The sequence below is a fragment of the Macrobrachium rosenbergii genome, chromosome 15, assembly GCF_040412425.1.
Source record: "Macrobrachium rosenbergii isolate ZJJX-2024 chromosome 15, ASM4041242v1, whole genome shotgun sequence".
Taxonomy (NCBI): Eukaryota; Metazoa; Arthropoda; class Malacostraca; order Decapoda; family Palaemonidae; genus Macrobrachium; species Macrobrachium rosenbergii.
Window position 1 is genome coordinate 45,074,413 of NC_089755.1, and position 19,435 is coordinate 45,093,847.

Below are 19,435 nucleotides of genomic sequence, written 5' to 3' on the forward strand. Positions count from 1 at the left end.
TTCCCTCAACAATGTAAAGCAAGGATGATAGTGAACAAGCATTACAATAACTGATCTTTGTTTTTTACTGTGAGCATTCTATTCAAACACTCTTTGACAAAGAGCCAACACCACTACTGCATTACTAATTCTGATGGAGATTTCTTCATCCACGGGAAAGGATTATCCTCCAGAAGGATAATTGTTTTTTTACAATATGTTCCAATTTACGTGTAAAATACACTACTGTACTGTATTTGAAAAAGTGAAGAAGATAAAAGCATAAAATGCTGCATTATTTACCTAAGAATAAACATGTCCTAAATGACTTTATATGGATTGTTGTTGTTTGGTGGTAAAAAATTTATAAATACCCCTAATTTCCTGGCTTTACATGGTCATTACTACATGAATTATTTATAATAACAAGAAAATGAAGCATACCCGATTTTCTCTTCTTGGTTTTTACGTCTCCTCTGGTTCTCTTTCTATCCCTCCTTTCCTTTTTCTTCAAAATTTCACCTTCACCAGGAATATAATCAGGATCCTCCACCTGAAATCCAATAACTGGGGTATCTTCCTCCTCTTCAAGGTCATCAACGTAGTCATCAATTTCTTCCTTGATGTCAAGCTCGTCGTCAGATGCTGGCTTTCCCTAGATTAAGCAAATAAACAAAAGATGCAACATACGATCAGCCAGGAGTCAAACAGTTAAACCTACATTTTCAAATTTAGCCTTTATGTATTCCTTACAAGGCTTCCAGTTCATGTGCACATAAGAGATTCTGCCTGAGTTTTCATAGTCAGGCTAATGGGTATAGGATTTTTTCTCAACACTGTCATTCAGTTTTCTTTGATATCCTTAAAGAACATGAATGACTGCTTTTGTTTCTTAAACTACAGAGAATTGGAAGCCTAAATAATAATAATAATAATAATAATAATAATAATAATAATAATAATAATAATAATAATAATAATAATAATAATAATAATAACACTGTAATAGGTCTTGGTTAAAAGGGTGTCTGCATTGAGCAAAATGATCTTATACAGAGTTTTCTAAATTTTCTCATGACTCGCTTCTTTTGCAAGCTAATACTGTATTGGTCAACAACTGGCCAATGTTCATATTTTGGCAAATATAAACAGTGTTTACACAGTGGTTTTATTCTCTGTAGATGTGCAGGGTAGTGAAAACTGGTGCAGTAAATCCGTAGTCTACAGATTTACTGCACCAGTTTTCACTACCCTGCACTTCTACAGAGAATAAAACCGCTGTTAAACTCTGTTTATATCTGCCAAAATAAGAAGACTGGCCAGTTGTTGACCAATATTAGTGTGCAAGAGAAGCGAGCCATAAATAAAATTGAGAAAACTCAATATAAGATCAGTTTGCATGATGCAGCCATCCTTTTTTAACAAGACATGCTTAAGAGAGGGCCTGCTTCCTTCCAATAATCATAATAATGATAAAATCAGCTGTAGAACACCTGACAAAACTAAAAACTTACTACTCGAAAATGATAAAAAGTGATTTCAGAGGACAGAGGATTAAACATTTTTTGGTCTTGAAGAAATATGCATACAAACCAAGATAGACAATGAAAACAAAAATATAAAAGAGCAAATCTTACTTTAATGATGGAACTCAGAATAACATGGCTAAAAGTAAGTATATATACAATGTGTGGTATACATCACACATCTCTCCATGACTACATTAAATTACCAGAAAAGTGTTTGTCTTATATATACAATTAATTATACATTAATCAGTAACTGTTCTTAAAAATATATCATTCATTTGCTAAATCTAGCAAGTGAATATACAGGAATATTTCTTTCATGTATTAAATGCCCCAGCAAAATAATTTACTTGTTAAATATTGGAACTGAAAACCACCTAACATAATGAAAATAGTCACATTATGGCAAAGATGCATTTCACTAATATTTCTAAATTTACGTAGATAAAAAAAACTACTTGCTACCTTTGTTGGTTCCATTTTGATAGTTTCCTTTTTCCTGGCTTCTCTTTGTGATTTGGATGTAGAGGCAGAAGAAACAGAACCACCTGGGCAGTGACTTTTCTTATCTGTGGATTTTGTTCGATTTTCACTTGGACTTCCAAACAAACCACGAGATGACTTCTTTGAAGAACTTTCACTTTTTACAGCTTTCTCAGCCGATGGAGAAGCATGAGTGGGGGAGATAGTCATATCCAGATGGTCTCCTACTGTTCTAGCATATGCCAAGTCAGCCACATTTGGTGCCACAGCACTACCTTTTTTCAATATATCTGGGTGATAGTGCTTAATATGCATCTGAAAAACACAGAATATATAAATATTTTCCCCAATATCCTGTTGTGGCTGGATGACATGTTCTGCTATTCCATGTGATAAATCAATTTCAATAACTTTGTTGCATAACCTGTTCTATTAGCATAATGATACTATGAAACACTCAGCTAACTTTTTGGGCTTCACATAAGAATAAAACTATTTTGCTATGGCTCTGTAATAATAAACATAATTCTAATAAACAGGCATTTATACTTTAATATCAGAATGGCCAGTATTATGTACATCAATATATGTAAACATCATCACCTGTAAAAGATTCTCTTTGCGAAAGCTCTTCAAGCAACCCGGCTTTGGACACTTGTGTTCATTGTGCTGGGATTTTACAACAAATTCATTTGGAGCCACTGCAAAAAGAAAAGACAATCTTGGAAACAGACCTGCAGTTACATGCCAATCTTAATGTGGAAAAATATATCACAGCTTATACCAACAAAGTAAAAACTGACACAATAAAGCTGAGGAGAAACTCCACAATAACCATGCATTTTAAAGCAATACTCACAACTTAACAGTTTTATGCCATCTTAGCTATCATTCAACAAGAACAGCAGAAGCATCATCATTACTATTCTTCATGATATTAATAATGCAGTATAGTAGTTACTAAACATAAACACCATGGCAGAAGCAATGTGATTCTTAGTTTACTGACTTTAACATCATATGCATGACAAAAAACACAACTGATCATTTGGCATCTGATGTACTAAAGGAGAAACATTTTCTCTGTAGAGAGACAGATGTACAGAACTGAGGCCTTTTGATTAAAAAAGACTGAGTAACACTCCACAAGAATACTGAAATGTGCTTCTCAATCCGGCATAGAGAGTTATTTAATCAAATATCTCTGAAAAGAGTAACACAATACATATGACACAAGGTCTCCTGGCTAAAGACTTCACTGACAAGCATGACCAACCAAAGAAAGTCAACCAGGTGATATCAAGCTTGAGTTAGAGGAAAACATAACGTTAATTCCAATTTCAATGATGTCTTTACAGACAATCAACATCATCATCATTAACATTTATGCATCAATTTTTTTCCTTCAAGGGGTTAGACATGTAATACAGTTCTATATATTCTCCTCAGTTTCTGGCAATTTTGCTTGAGTTCCCATTTGGACAAGGTCTCAACCTATTACCTCCTTCGGTGATTTTCTGGGTCTTTCCACTAATCTTTGTCCAGTTAATTTCAAGTCTACTAATTTTCTAGCTGACTGGTTTCTCTCCCTTCTCATCACTAGCCTAAACCATCTTTGCAATTCTTGTCACTGGTCCCAACATCTTTCTGCAACTTACTCATTTGTAACACAATCTTCCCAAAATATTCCATCCACTCATCTTAGAATTTTGTGGTTACGTCTCTTCAAAATCTTTTCCTTTGCAAGTGCCCATGCCTATAGTGCAGAGAGTGGTACAATATGCCTGATGCATGCCCTGGAGATTTTTTCTCTATTTATTAGAAGGATTTTCTCATTTACTAAGGTATATTTTTTCATGTTTATTAATAGGATTTCCCAATTTTCCAGTGACCAAAGTGTCTTTCCAAGGTAAGCCACTGCTTTTTTTTTTTTTTTGTCCTTCAGCACTAGCCTCAAGGTAATGTGCTTTACCTCCTTCAAAGTCTGCCATTCCAGTATAACAATGTCCCAATCTATTTACTGTTAAAACTCCACAGGGTTGTACCATATCAACTACAAGTGTATTGTAGATGGTACTAAAGGTGTTTTTGTTATACCCCTTTGGCCCAAGCTACCTTACTTTTCTGCCTTGTGCTTGTTATCCCTTCTTTTTGGTCTCTTATTTTTAGAACATACTGGTCTCTTTAAAATATTTTATAATATAAAAATCCCCTCCATTTACATTTTTCAATACATAACACATCCTGTGAAACCATCTCTTACACTAAATAAACTGTAATGTATTCAACATTATACCTCTTCTATAGCATCCATATGCCCTTTCTATTTTTTGTCCTTTAAATTCACCATATAATAATCATGCTGAAAACAGCACTGATGGTAAAAATCTGTTAAACTTTGTTTCCAACGATGGCTGTCCTACTGATGTTGGTTTCCACAACTTCCTTTACAAATAAAATCATCATATAGTGATCAAGAGCTTACACATATTAGCTCTCAGCTCCAGTAGTACATATTAATTTTCTCCCCATATATGACATAAAGAGCAAGAAAAACTGCATACAGCCACAGTTATAGAGCCTTGAATAATTGGAGATAAGCCAAGCTAGTTGTTTACGTCATTTGTCATCAGCTCAATTAATGATGACCAGTCTACTTACTGGTCTTTATCAGAGCTTCAGATGAAAACCTTGTTGGGATATTTCTAGAGATACACCAAACTCCAGACCAATGTGCTTCCTTGTCCGTGGTTATAGATTCCAATTACCAACCGTAATCATCAAAACAGACCTCTACTAATTCTACAGTCAACTAATACCCAAATTCGCTCTTAAAACAATGTCAGGTTACAACCCATGGCTATTTCACAAGTTAATATTAATCATGACTCCTCTCTGACTTGCAGCAATAAGTTCTTCTGTGGTTTTATTTCCAATTATTTCACTTGATTTCTTTACCTACTGCTTCCGAGTTCCTAACCCACTTTTATTTCTGAAGTCTTCTGCGTCTCTGTTCTGTACAGCAGAACAGAGCTAATGAATGTGCTTTCTTATACAGTAATCAAATTTATTATTAAATCTCCTCACTAACTAAGTGGGAAATCCAAGATGAAGCAATTTATTGACCAAAATCTAGCAGATGAATACAGTCACATCTTTCCATAAAAACATTAGAAAATCTGCATAATTTTGAAAAGATAACACCAAAAATCATAGTACCTGGTTTATTAGATGAAAACACTAGAAGTACTAGTAATGTACATTCAAATTAGAATATTGTCTTTTGCTATAAATCTTAGTTTAATATTCATTATTAACTTTAACACAGATGTCTAAAGATGGCATACTTTAAATGGTTTTTATTAGTATCAGAGAACTCTATAACTTTTGGATGTTTAGAACTGACATCAAATAAGATAAATTTTTATTCAATAAGAGTAGATAATCAACAATTCTAATGACGAGACCATTTCCAAATCTTGCATCTTGATGGTCAATGGCTAGATATTTTGCTTCATAAACACCTAAATAGAATATTGGGGTCTTAATTTGCAACCATGGGGATTCCTATTTTTTGTCTAAATATTTTATTACCAAAATTAATAAAATTATTACTATAACACAACTTCAACGAATCTACAAAGTTTATTTCACTAATAATGCTAATCTTTCTTTGACTATGGTATATTTCACTGTCTGAACTAGAATATTTATTATACTGGGCCAAAATTAATCGAACTGTGTATCTTAGATAAGAAGGCGAAAATGTTAAGAATGAAAATTTAGAACACTTAAGCCCAACGTCTATGGTGGAAAATAATTATCCTATTAGGAAAACATATTTTCTTTGACCAATACAGAAAAAATATCATTCAACTAAAGTTTCCAGAATAAATCCATACTTTCTAAGTACTGCCATGTGTCAACTTTGGCTACAGTGAATAGGATAATAAAAATTATAATTTAAATACACTACTTGCTAAATCTTTCCTGACAAAAAGGAATCACCATTAGCTGATTATAAATATTTGATGTTTGATATGAATCAAAGTAATAAGACTGTTATGAATAACATGAACAGTAAAAATATTATATTCTCTTCTCTCCTAAAATTACACAAGAAAACTATTCATAGATTTCAGAATTTAAATAAAAAATAAAACAATCATTAATATTTCAAAGTAAATAGAATTAAAACCTTGGAACTGCAAATATTAAGTAATTTGCATTTTCCCTAAATATCCAAAACCAAGTCTGCATAGAAGTATGGTTGTTGAGAGCTAATTAATAAGGTATTCAATCAGCAGCACTGCAGCCCATGGACAAAGCAGAGTTGGTTTGGGTTGGCTTGAGGTGGTATTATGAAGAAAAAATAACCTAATAATTTGCTACTTGTTCCCTCAAAAATAAAAAAAAGCTTGTCTTTCATGCAGGGAACTCACTCCTTAGGTGCCAACTTCCCAGTTATGATAACGAGCATGAGAAAAATTACTCCTAACTATGAGTACAGTAGAATGTGATGCCAAGGCTGATAAAGTCTAGTGCCGGAATAAAAATTCTAATCAAGAACTCTGACCTGAAAAAAAAAATCATGGGAACCTTGCTTCTTCCTTAATGTGTTAGGAGATACAGGATGGTACACAGCTATTAACATTACAATTAAATCCTAAATAATAATGCTCTAACAAGGACTGAGCCTCCCTAACCACAGTGATATAGGTGTACCAATGAAGGCTCAGAAGACTTGAAGGAAACTACACAGCTGATTAGCGTCTCCCTGCAGTCAGAATGCCAGTTCTCTACCACTGTCTCAACCTTGCTCTCTGGTTGGAGTAAGGAGTGAAACCCAATTTCACAGTGAGATTCCACTCTTGACTTAAACTTACTTGCAGAAGAGGTGGGGCCATAAAATATTAAAAATTATGGCTAGAGTATGATTGGGAGATCATATTAGAAATGTGGAACAGGAATTGCCAGAGGTATGGCCTTCAGAAGTTGGAAAAAGATTAAGATCTTTAACACTGAGATGGTCTAGACATGTGATGAGAAGGGATCAGGAACAGTTGGTCAAACAATCAGTAGACATGGAAATAGCAGGATTAAGAACTATAAGAGGGCCCAGAAAACCATGGAAAAAGTAAATGAATGAAGACCTAAATTCAATAGAAGTTCTGGCAGAAAGAGCACAAGACAGAAGAATACAGAGAGAACTCATTTCATACCAAGTGCCATAAAGGAAAAGGCTAATGGTAAAATGTTTACGAAGATGATGGTAAAATGTCTACACACTTGGAAAAGACTGCCATCATTCTCTTAAAACAGTAATCCAAAGAAAATAAAAAATACAAACAAGCCACATTCAAACTACATTTCATCCAATGATCACACAGATATTTCCAATGACAGAAACTGCATCTGGCAGCCAAAGGAAATGAGTGGGACAGTCATTGAGTGGATGGTTACCCAACCCTAACCTTAAGTTTCAACAACCCATTCCAGCTGGTTGTAGGAATCCTCCTATTTAAGAGATTATGTTTTAAGCTCACGGGACAAAGAGAGGTTTAAATATCTCTCAAAAAAGCACATGGAGGAGACTAAAAATCAAATACATTCTTACCATAAGGTGATGATTTGCTCCCTTGGGATAAAAATTGACAGATTACTTTAGCATTGTAAGTACTAAAACTCACCAATAATACAGAGGTTTCTACCCTGAACACTACTTGTAAGTGCTATTATAACTTATTAAAATGGGTCATACAATTAGTAATAGTATGGATATGTATCATTATAAGAGATTTAATTTTTCAAATTCTGTCTCTAGGTATAAACCATTTACATGCCCTCTATACACATCTCTTATACTTACGCACAGGTTCCTTTTTTATGACTGGCTTTGGGCGAATTGGTGGGGCACCCTGACGAAATGGTGTACTTCCTGAACCTGATGAAGTTGCAAGTGCAGATGGTTTCAGGTTTTCATCCTCTGTAAAATAAAAAGTTTATGTCACAAAGTGAAAAACAATTTTTCCCTTCTTGTAAGGTGAATGCTGTTCTGTGATAACTTATATATAATAGAAAATATCCAATACCATACATTCTTGGGAACTGTATGAAATATTTGACAAGAAATGTCTATAATAGAATTTTTATATTTCTAAAAAATTGCATCTCATTAATACAAATAATATTTAATAAACCAGAAATAAGTCCAAAGTACTAATTTTTTCAAAAACATATTGAAAATTTGTTATTATTATTATTATTATTATTATTATTATTATTATTATTATTATTATTATTATTATTATTATTATTATTATTTTTCATTAAAAAAAATGGCTGCCTGGACGGCGGTGAGTTTATATTGGAGTTTCTTTGTAGCCACAGATAATTATATAACAGCTGTCCAAACATGAAGAGGAACCAGCTTACTGCAGATAATTAAAGAAAACTTTTGCCTCACTACAAGCTTTCCTTAAATCATATACATCCTACATAACAGGAAGTGTATTGTGTGATGTAATGTAGATGACAGTCCCTTGAATCTCTGGCAATTTTTCCATCTATCAAGTATTATGAGACTGCTAGACTTAGCCTCTGAAAAACTAACCTTGACATGTGCCTGAAAGTCATCCCAACTTACATAACAGATGTCATGGTTTATGATGACACTACCATTTAATAAGCATTAGGGTTTCAAGAACTTTATCTGAACAATGGACCTATTTTGTATGTTCCAAAATTTAATTTGAACCTTAATAAACAGTTGCAGTACCTGTGGCAAATTCTTCAGGAAGAGAAAGGGACTTCTGAAGTCCACCATGTTTTGGAGACCAAGGCCTAGATGATGGACTGAGTAATCCTGCAGACAATGAACTTAAAGGCTCTGTCTTAGGCATAATTGGAATTTCTATTTTCATCTTTACATCAGCTTTCTTCGTCGTAGGTGCTTTAGTCCCAGAGCCTGTTTCTATAACAGTGTCTGGTTCTCCTTTTTCCTTTTTAATCTGAAAATAAACCCTCATTAACAACTTTATATTGCAAGGCAAGAGTCCTATAAGCTTCCTAGTACTGTATATTGTAATACTGTATGTGATGAAAATAAGCTGAGAGAACATAAAAGCAATGAAGAGATCTTTACAGTGATATGTAGAGAAAAGGAACTTGATAAAGGCAATCCAGTAGAGAAAAGAGAGTTAAAATGTCATAATTTAATGTGTGGATAAATTATTTAAGGTTGCACAAAGTATATTTGTATATTCATAATAAAGTAGTTCAAAAAGACCATTAAGTCACATCTCAAGACTATCATAGGATTTCCCTGAAGGATTTACAGTGGGTAGACATAGGCAGAAGATTAAGAAAAAGGATGAGAAAATATTTAGGCGACTTGAAATCATTTAGGAATTACCCAGACAAAATGATGGTCACAAGTTTATGACAACTTACCTCTGTAGTAAATGATTCTTCCTCTTCAACTTTGATTTCTACAGAATGTGAAGACTTTACATCCTTTGAAATTCCATGAGTACTCTGAGAGGCTGTTGGAAAGTTTTGGTGATGTTACTGAGTGCACAAAGAAAACATTAAAGAAAATTTCATGTAATTATTCAATAGTATACTACACTATTCCTACCATTACCTTTACTTTCTTGAGCTAATTTTTCAGTCCCTGTAACTTTTTGCTCTTCTGATGAAGCGCTAGATTTTTGGATGTCCTTGGATTCTGTTTTTTGTGGATCTTTGGATTCTAGATTTAGTTGCTTTTTCTTCAATTCCTTCTGGAAATAATTCATCTTTGTCTCTTTTATGATAACAGTCTTGCCTATCTTCACCACATCTTTGGTTTCCTCTTCAGTTTGACCTAATTTCTGTGTGTCTTTCCCCTCCAACTCCTGCTTCTGAGATTCTACAAGATCTGTAATAGAATTAATTTTTGCTGGTAAAAGCAGTTATATTATGAATAATTTTTATTCTCCACATTACAGATAGCACAATCTCAACAAACACCCCCCTTGGAAGGGTAGGGGATAGTGCCATCAGTGCACCTCATGTGGTGCACTGTAGGCATTACTAAAGGTCGCTTGCAATATCCCTTCAGTCCCTAGGTGCACCCACTGTTTAGCCTTTTATTGTACCTCCATTGCTACTAACTTTCTTCGATCTGTCCAACCATTCCAACTCCTTCTCCACTCTATCTTAAGTACAGGATGACTGAAAGTTCACCAGTGCTTGGTTTTAGAGCCAAATTTTCCAAAATAAAATCAACTCAATAAAACCCACAATTTAAGATGCAAACCAGCTGCTGATGACCAAAAAGATAAGCAATATTCAAAATAAGGCAACTAAAGAGCAAAAGTATTTTCTCTAGACAGGGTCCAAAAACTTGAATTTCAAGTCAATGGCCCTTGTGGGCTTGTTCCTTACGAATATGGTTAATCTTCTGAATATTAATGATAATAATGTATCAATTAAATATATAAATAAATGTATAAAATGTATAAATATTACTAAGAATTGGTTCCCACCTCTCATCTGTCTGAGTCTGAAAAGCCCCACTAGAGTCAAGACCAATCATACAAACTTAGTGATCAAAATCTAGGGGTTTCCATACAATATAAGTACAACAATTGAAATATGAGCATCACAAGCATGTAAGCTCTTGCAAAAACCAAACTGTAGATTAAGGAACATCATAGGCATTCAGACATTTTGCCAACAAACTTTCAAACACTTTAGGTACTCTTTTGAATTATAGAAACTGAGTGGTGATTGGGCAGGGCATGAAGCAACTAATGTTCTTAAATTTAATTTTTGAACTCAGCCTTGTTGTTCATAATTTAAAAAACTTGGTGTTATGTATACATTTATATATTGTAGAACAACACTGAATTCCACATTATGCAAAAGAATTATTTTAAACCTACAAGTTACTCTCACATTACATAAAATCTCCAATAAAACAGTTATTAACAAACCTCTAATATTCTTGACTGAAAAATCAAACTTTTCAGCATCTATGTCATATCCTGCCTCCTCCAAGTGCCTTGCTAAATCTCCTCTACTTCTCATTTTCCTTCCCTCAGGCCTGGAAAACAAATTGTATTTGATCATGATTTGAACACTAACAATTCATATTAAAAACTTATCACTTATTCATCATCAAAGCTTATTATTACAGTTCATTATTTCCTGTTGGGGCACATTGTGGGTGTGCTAAAGTTTTTTTGGTATTTTGAATCCCGGATGTATCACTTTCTGCCTTCTACTTTCCATCGGTTCACTTTGGTTACTTCTTACTTATCTGTTTTAATTCTTTTACTTCATACATTTTCAATTATCTTTGATTAATAAATCTTTTGGGTAATCCCAGTTGGAGTTCAGAAATGTGCCCAAGTGTTCTTGTTAAAACCACTTAATAATGATATTGTTCATTGTTTGGGCAGTATGACAGTCTAGATACAATCTGAGATTATTAAATGTTATAGAGAGAGTATCATATAAAAGATTTCATCCCAAATGGGGTGACAGTTACTTCAATGATGCCCTCCTATTTTGTTATTGTACACTTTGGCATAACAATGAACATTCACATCTAGTTTTTCTCTAATCTTTCTTTTTTCTCCATCATAGTTGTGACCCACAACAGATGACTAACAACTAAGTATACTGGATTTGAACCCAAGTCCCTCAGTTTGTGAGCTCCAACATGATTACCATTCCGCCATGAGGCCAAAGAGATAGATTCTGTTTCTTGAACATTTGCTTTTCTCAAACATAAAACTTGATGCATTATACTGAATTTCTGGTAGTCTACCAACATTCTCAACATGAAAGTTATATACAGTACAGTAATACCTAAACATTACTCTGGTATGTCGATAATATCAGCAGACTATATACAGTTTTTTGGAGTTCTGCAAACAATTACATAATTACTGTTCATTAAAATATTCAGGGATGGTTACTGGAACTATGCCATAGGATTTTTAATTTTTTTTATTCACTAGTGCCCCACACTACAGACGTAATTACCTAAGTAACTGTGGCCTTTTCCCTGTCTGTAATCACTGATGAATTTGAAAGAAATTAAGCTCTGAAATATAAATGCCTGTCCTAAAAAGCAAAGCTCACTTACGTAACATAAAACACATCCCATTTTCCAGCTGATGTGCCAGATGTTCGTTGAACACAACATTTCTTCCAACCTTCATCCAAATCCACAATTATTGTATTTGGAGCTGAAATACAAAACAGTGAGTAAAATTACCACTATCAACTGTTTTCAGTGTTATCACCTACATATTCTGTGAGTAAAAATAGAAAATAAAAGCTTTATAAGAAATGAATTTTTCATAATACAGTACATATATAATAAGGCTGGGTAAGATCAAAATTTAATTAAACGCTATCTCAATAGCTTATACAGTACAAGGATAAATTATCATGTTATCAAAAGTAAATTGTACATAAGATATCCAAACCATAAAACTTACATGGATCTGGCATGGGGCTCTCACATGTGCCTCTACTAACAACATCTGAGGTACCAGATGTTTCACCCAATTTTGGTAAAGAACTACCTCCAGCCGATCCTTTTTCCGATGAGGATCTATCCTTATGTTTCTTTTTTAAACGAGCACTCTTTGACTGACCCAGATGACTACCATGTAATGGCTTTGGAGGTGGAGATTGCTGAAATAATTGAATAATGCTACTACAGACAACAAATTGAAACACGCAGAATACTGAATATGATGTTGCAATTTTTATGAAGTCAAACATCTATTACTTTCTTTCAAAGGAAAGAATAAGAAATATAAATTTAACAAATAATTTTATAAATCGCCAAACTTATTATTCTGTTAAAAACACATATTTTTTAACAGAATGATAAATTTGGCACTAAATAGTGTTTCTCCTGTAACTTTACTAAGCTGATTTATTTCCATCTATAATAAGACATTTTTAAAAAGACATAAATGCTAATATTAAAACTTACTTCAAATTTGCGGCGTTTCTTTATGGACTGGAAGAGTTCTTCTACAACTGCTTTCCTTTTTGGTTTTCTCTTCTGTTCAATTATCTCAACATCAAAAATGCTCTTCTTTGCAGAAACTTTTTCACCTGAAATGTTGTCAATGTATATGAAATGTTAGAATATAACAAAAAATTACAGACATGAGAATCTACAACTCATAGAACATGAGCAATGCAGTAGTCAAAGTTTCCTGATGATTTCAAGAGCAAATTTTCCAATATTTGACTGATCATAAGATTGCAATTGATGGATATAGAACTCACTTGATACATTTCATAAATGATGAAATCATCTATTGGAGATCAAATTTTTGAAAAGTCGCATGCTATGCAAGACCAGAGGATATGTAAGTCTATAGAGTATTTTACTTTACACAGACACTGAATACTTGATAAATATCTTTAAGAATATGTCACTGTTAAGTTCCAAACACAGCATATCACTCTGACATCATATACAAATTTTCGTCATGGGCCTAACTTCAGAGAGAGATTATTTCATACAACAGCATGCATTCTAAATATAATGCACTGTTTTCAAGTAAACCTGAATACCACTAACCTATTAGATTACAGCATGTTCACTGCTCTTTGGAAATGAAACATACCTTTTGAACTCTCACTAGTGCTTGGAAAAGGCTCTGGGCTTGAGGGTTGTGAGTCATTTGAGCTAGCTGTGGTACCAGCAGGCGACAGCAGCATAATCTCTTCATCATCCAGTCCCTGTTTACGTGGACTACTTGTGCCTGGTTCATTGCTACTTCCACTTGAATCAAGTGAACACCTAGGACTCTGCAACAGCTATACGCAATTAACCAAAAAGTAGAAAACAAAAATGAAAAATTATTACTTACTGTAGTTTTGGGAAATCATAGGCCTACCTCTTAAAAAAATCTGCTTTGTAAGCTAAAGTTATATCTCATTATAATAATGTTATGTAGTGCAATTTAACCAATGTGCTAACAGGTTTCTATTAACTTTAACTCTACAGAATGGATTTTCTAATGAGGAACTACTGTGGTACAATGTACACATTCCTACTATTTAATTGATTAACTTCTGATGTAACTAGTTACTAAAACAAGACAGCGCAATAAGCAATACCTTCGACTCAAATTTCGAGAGGCCAGCAGCTCGTACAATTTTTGTTACACCATCAAAGAATAAGACTTCATACTGATCTGGAATTTAAGAGATAACAATTTAGTAAAGCAATCCCTTCATGGTAAAAAACCATATCTTGTTCCATCCTATTCAAAATGATTTATTGCTTTCCTTACTTGCAATGACATCCTACTTCTATAATATAAATGGTCTCCATACTCTTAATACTTGTAATTTAGCTCAGTTTTAAAGGAAAAGAAATCCCATATACATTGTCAATCTTTATATTAAAAAAAAATGTATACCTCAGCTCTTACTCAGCTAGCAATGACTTTCCTGTTTTCCAGTGTTCTCAGGTACTTAGGCATTCATTTTGGGTATAGTATCTGGTGTCAGAAGAGCTAAACTGCAGTGAGCAATATGCTAGTTAGTTCATTTTCAAAATCAATACTTGTGTCCATTTGGTTTTGTGCATACAGTATTTATAGGTATTTCTAGGCCAAGTTTCTTTAAGGCATAAGTTTCCTGATCAACACTTCCAAATTTAACCGCACTTCCCATATCCACACTATGTCCATTACCACAACCCTCCCCTACAGAAAAAACTATTAACTAAGGTGTACATTTTTACTCAATGAACCCTTTCAAAGAAGGCCAAGTTCTTGACAATATTTATTTTTCTTTAGGTCAAACTTACTGTACTTATGTTTCCATGATGCTAAACGAAGAAGTGGGTTTACGACGGGGGTTCCGTTTTTCCGCCACGTCGTAAACCGAAAATCGTCGTAAACCTAAAAATCGTCAAAAATCCTAAGAAAACCTTGCTTTTAATGCTTTGAGTGTATTGAAAACGATGTAAACTGCATTTTTATTGAGTTTTTCATAAAAAAAACTCCAAATTTTGATTATTCTGCCATTTTGGAGACATATTTCTTCCGTCGGATCTGCGTACAACACGTCGTAACCCCGGAACATGTGTCGTAAACCAGAAAATTATTTTTGATGAATATATTTGAAAAGCATCGTAACCTTGGAACGTCATAAGCCGGGCCCGTCATAAACCGGGGACTGCCTATAATTTAAGTCAATCAAAGTAAGTATATAGTACATACAAAAAGGATAGTCCAATGAACATTCAAGAAGCAAGATAGTTAATTGTACTAAGAGCAACTGCAAATAACATAAATTGTAATAAAATAACTGATAGGAACAAAAACTTACGTGTACCAAAACATATAAGCCATATGCAATGTATTGTACGTACACCCAGACTTTGGATCACGTCGTGCGTCCTCGACTTACGGTGCCACTGACTTACGGCAATTCGATCTTACAGCGCTTTTCCAGCGCTGTTAATGGTGTTTTACAAAGCTGTAACTTGATGCTGCATCAAGTTACGGCATCGTAAGTGCCGTTGACAGTGCTAATGGCAAGAACAGGCATCAAGCTAACGGCGCTTACAGTGTTGTAACTTGATGCAACATCAAGTTACGGCGCCAAAACTCAATCTACAGTGCCGTAAGTGCCGTTAAAGCACCGATAATGGTAAAAACCTACTTACGGCAGATATCAACTTACAGTGCGGTGCTGGAACAGATCCCCTGCTGTAAGTCGATTGTAAGATTTAATTTACAATTGTCAAGTTCTTGTCAATAAACTGATCAATAATAAATTTGCAACATGAGAGTTTAGGAAACTAATAAACAAATTTGAGTACAAGATATCTTGTACCTGATTAAGTTTTCTAATATATAAAATCTTATTACTGTATTCCTGTACTTTCATATATTTCATATATGTAAATACATCATGATAGTTAAAGTAGTTAGATAAATATCTATATTTATCTAACTACTTTAACTATCATGACCGTTCATATCATTCATAAAGATATTATGAATGAACACTTTGTATCCTGATGCATTCAGGATACTATATGTTTCTAAATATAATTTAATATTAACTCATGCATAAATTATCATATATTGCCTATATTTTTATTTAATAAAAAATTTTATATTACAGGTACAGTACAAGCAGTTAAGGGATGCTGCTTTGTTTTACCCTGCGGGTCTTGAAAGCTAACACAACGATGGATAATATAAGAAATGTATGTGAACCTTCAGTACATTTATTTTCTTTACTTTTGTTTACTACCTTTATACTTCTTATAATTTCTGTAAAAAACTTTCAATCCACATACAGAGTACTGTATGTACTAGCAATACTCAAGTACAGTACACAATAAAAACAACTTTCTTCATTTAGTACCACATACCTAATACTGCAGTTATGAAGTGTTCATGTTTGCAATTCTACAAAAATGTAAATGAAATATCTATTACTCACCATCCCCAAGTGCTTTAGTTATTCTTGCTTGGTATCTTTTACCATCTGCAGGCCAACGTGCTGTCACTTTGTCACCAACACGATAAGATCCTCCTTTTTTCTCTTTTCTGGAATGTAAAGATAATATGAAGTAATAAAGGAAGATCAAAAGCATTACAGTACCCTTATTTGCTTAGCACTGATTACTAATGTTTGCTTGTCACAGTACATATGCTTAAATGCTACCATCTACAGTTACTAACCTCATTGAATAACGATGCAGAGGCCGAATCCTTGTAGAATCCATTTTCAGCCATTCATCAAAACGATTAGACCAACGCTCATAATGCACTAAAATGTCAAGTTCACCCCAGTCAACTTCTACAACTTTGCACTGATACCTTTAAAAGAAAATTAAATGAAAAAGCATTAACTGTTAACTACTTATATACAAAACAAATTTAGTCAAACTATGGTAAAGATTTCTCAGGTAACTTGTCTACAGCTTATATACATCAGAAATAAATTATTTCATGGTAACAGCATTTCAAGTCCTTTTTAATGACTACACAGTTTTTTCAATTACACAAAAATACCATAGGAGTGTAGTGTTGGTCTCATTAGTTGATGCATCATTCCAATTAAGAGACATTGGAAAGAAATTACTTTCTAGCAAAAGAAAACTGTTTTGCACATACCTTAAAACTAAGGTTTGTAGTTTGAAATACAATTCAGAAGAATAGCTCCTTCTGAAATATGTAACTATCCACTGTAAGATCCCACCAAGTGAGCTACTAGAGTGAAAGGTAACAACCTGAAATTATTTAACTCAGCTATCCTATTATAGTAGTCAATTATGTGACCTTCCTTCTGCACTAACAGGGGGATTTTCGTTTGTTCTTTTTTTGTCTAAATAGTAGCCATGCCTCTTTTAAAAGAAGAGCTTATAACATCTCTGTGAGTTAATTCTTTTCCTTTCATATTTCCTCATCAGAATCAAATTCATTAGAATTAAATTCTGAAAGAAGTAAATGGCCATGCTTTTCCCAGGGTTAAGTCCCTGAACTCACCAGTTATTGTCTCGTGCATCCAAGACTTCAAGTCTGGCTCCAGGAACAAAGTCAATACCAGGTTTATACACATGCAGCTGACGGGCCATAGCATTTGCCTGCGCAACATCTACGCGGCTTAACCCTGAGGATTCTGTCTTGCCCTGGAAATATATAAAAGGATTCTTAGGTAAATTTATGATAGAAACAAAACCTCAGAATAAGATAAGAGCAATTACCACTATTAACAAAGTTGCTTCTATACATATAAAGTACAGGAGATTCTCAGAGCTGAGTAACCAGGTGTTATATATTTTAGGGTATATTACATCATAAAAATACAGTAAGTCTGAACAGGGACCCTGTGGTAGATGCAGAGAGTTTCCAGTAAAAATTACTAACAGCAGTAAAATAAATTAAAAACATGTAAATCAACAACTTCATATCCTTTCCTCACTCTAAACAAAAGCTGACAGCTATTCACTATGCTTATAAAAGAATCCAGAACTTGTTTCCCTTGTCACAGTCACTAGCTATATGAAAATGTTAAAACTTAGTAGTCTAGTAAAACTAATAAGCAATAATTAACTGACTAGTCTTTTTTTTACTTCAGAAAGCAAACTTGTTTTCAGTCAACATGTTAATGACACTTGTTGACTGGCAATAACTAAATATTGCTGAGACTGGTGAAAGAACCTGAAAATGTAAAAGCAAAGTTGAAATATGATATTCAGAAAAAACGGACAAAAGAATCTGAGAAAACCAAGGAGATGGGACTGACTCGTACACATATTTGAGAATTAATATTACAGACAAAATCATAACAAAGGAAGACATTAATTAATTATGTAGCAGGTGAAGTACAGAAGGCATTAAAGTTTTACCAAAGTTTTGCAATCAAAGTATTACATGAAGAAGTTACTGAGCTGCCTCTTCTCTTAAGATATGAAATACGCTGGCAGCTTTTAAAATTATTTACTGTATGTTTAATAAGAAGGATTAAAAGGTTGGCTAGAATACAGCAATAAGAAAAGGATGTTTGAAAATACATTATGGACTGTAAGGTGGTTTGAATAAGAACAGAATGGGATATGACAGCTTGGAGAAACTAGAGTACAATTTGGAAGTTTTGGGAGCAAGGAGGAAAGGAAAGCCTTGAAAATACTGGGTTAAGAAGGTGCCATAATAATTTCAGCAAGGACTTAGTTTCTATGTAGCACGAAGGAGTTAACAAAAAGAAATGAAAATGATAGTGTATATAAAAAGGGGCACAACATCCTTGTGCAGGTGTATGAAATGGCTGTGAGGCTATAAAAGCTTTTTGTACAAAGGTTTCATTACTGATTCAGCAAAGGAGATCAGCAATCTAACAATCCCAAATTTAAAAAGCCTGATGTCTTTTTTTCTCTTTCTACAAAGCTTTGGGATTCTCTCCCTACTTCTGTTGTCCCTCATAATTTCAGAATTTCCTCTTTCAAGAAGCATATCTCTTTTGGTTTGTCTTTACTCACTGCTTATCAAGTAGGTGCCACAATGAGTGCCCTTTCTGAAGATATCCTTCTTTTAAGCATCTGCTTACTACAAAAAATAAACTTTGCTCCCAATTTAAGAGCTGAGATATTTAAAGAAAATAACCAATGTGAAAGCTAAAAGAAGATATATATGACTACAGTGGCTTCAAAACTGATAAATAACGATAGACACAATAATGAAAAGGTGACAAGTATAAATAGAGAGTAATAGTAAACTCATGGCTCAGTAAACCAGACCAGCATAAAGTAAAGCAGAGACATCCAGCCTGGGTGTATGTGCTTACTGGTAGTAGTTAACTGCATTTGGGTAAGATTGCCAAGTTCTATGGATGACAGCTTGAAGCATTTGCAAAATAATGGTTTACAACTGTTTATGAAAAGACATTTT

At 33.7% G+C, this 19,435-nt stretch overlaps 2 protein-coding genes across 4 annotated transcripts in view; one reads left to right on the forward strand and one right to left on the reverse strand.

Annotated features, from left to right (window-relative positions):
* Nucleotides 1–16,296, forward strand: part of LOC136846626 (ionotropic receptor 21a-like) — a 54,606-nt gene extending 38,310 nt beyond the window's left edge. The window contains exon 15 of the mRNA XM_067117532.1: nt 16,164–16,296. The gene's annotated coding sequence lies outside the window, so the exon portion shown is untranslated. The remainder of the gene's footprint in view (nt 1–16,163) is intronic.
* The window catches only part of LOC136846625 (titin homolog), a 35,960-nt gene that overhangs the window by 16,325 nt on the left and 200 nt on the right, over nt 1–19,435 (reverse strand). For 2 of the 3 annotated variants that reach the window (XM_067117529.1, XM_067117527.1), the window contains exons 2-17: nt 17,537–17,679; nt 16,730–16,867; nt 16,488–16,594; nt 14,139–14,215; nt 13,643–13,835; nt 12,997–13,121; nt 12,491–12,689; nt 12,133–12,235; nt 10,973–11,082; nt 9,637–9,912; nt 9,444–9,535; nt 8,770–9,001; nt 7,861–7,977; nt 2,595–2,692; nt 1,974–2,306; nt 424–634 (exon numbers count right to left, since the gene is read on the reverse strand). In XM_067117529.1, coding sequence (XP_066973630.1) covers nt 424–634; nt 1,974–2,306; nt 2,595–2,692; nt 7,861–7,977; nt 8,770–9,001; nt 9,444–9,535; nt 9,637–9,912; nt 10,973–11,082; nt 12,133–12,235; nt 12,491–12,689; nt 12,997–13,121; nt 13,643–13,835; nt 14,139–14,215; nt 16,488–16,594; nt 16,730–16,867; nt 17,537–17,679 — 2,554 coding nt within the window. The remainder of the gene's footprint in view (nt 1–423; nt 635–1,973; nt 2,307–2,594; nt 2,693–7,860; nt 7,978–8,769; nt 9,002–9,443; nt 9,536–9,636; nt 9,913–10,972; nt 11,083–12,132; nt 12,236–12,490; nt 12,690–12,996; nt 13,122–13,642; nt 13,836–14,138; nt 14,216–16,487; nt 16,595–16,729; nt 16,868–17,536; nt 17,680–19,435) is intronic. The other variant, XM_067117528.1, reaches the window with a different exon arrangement.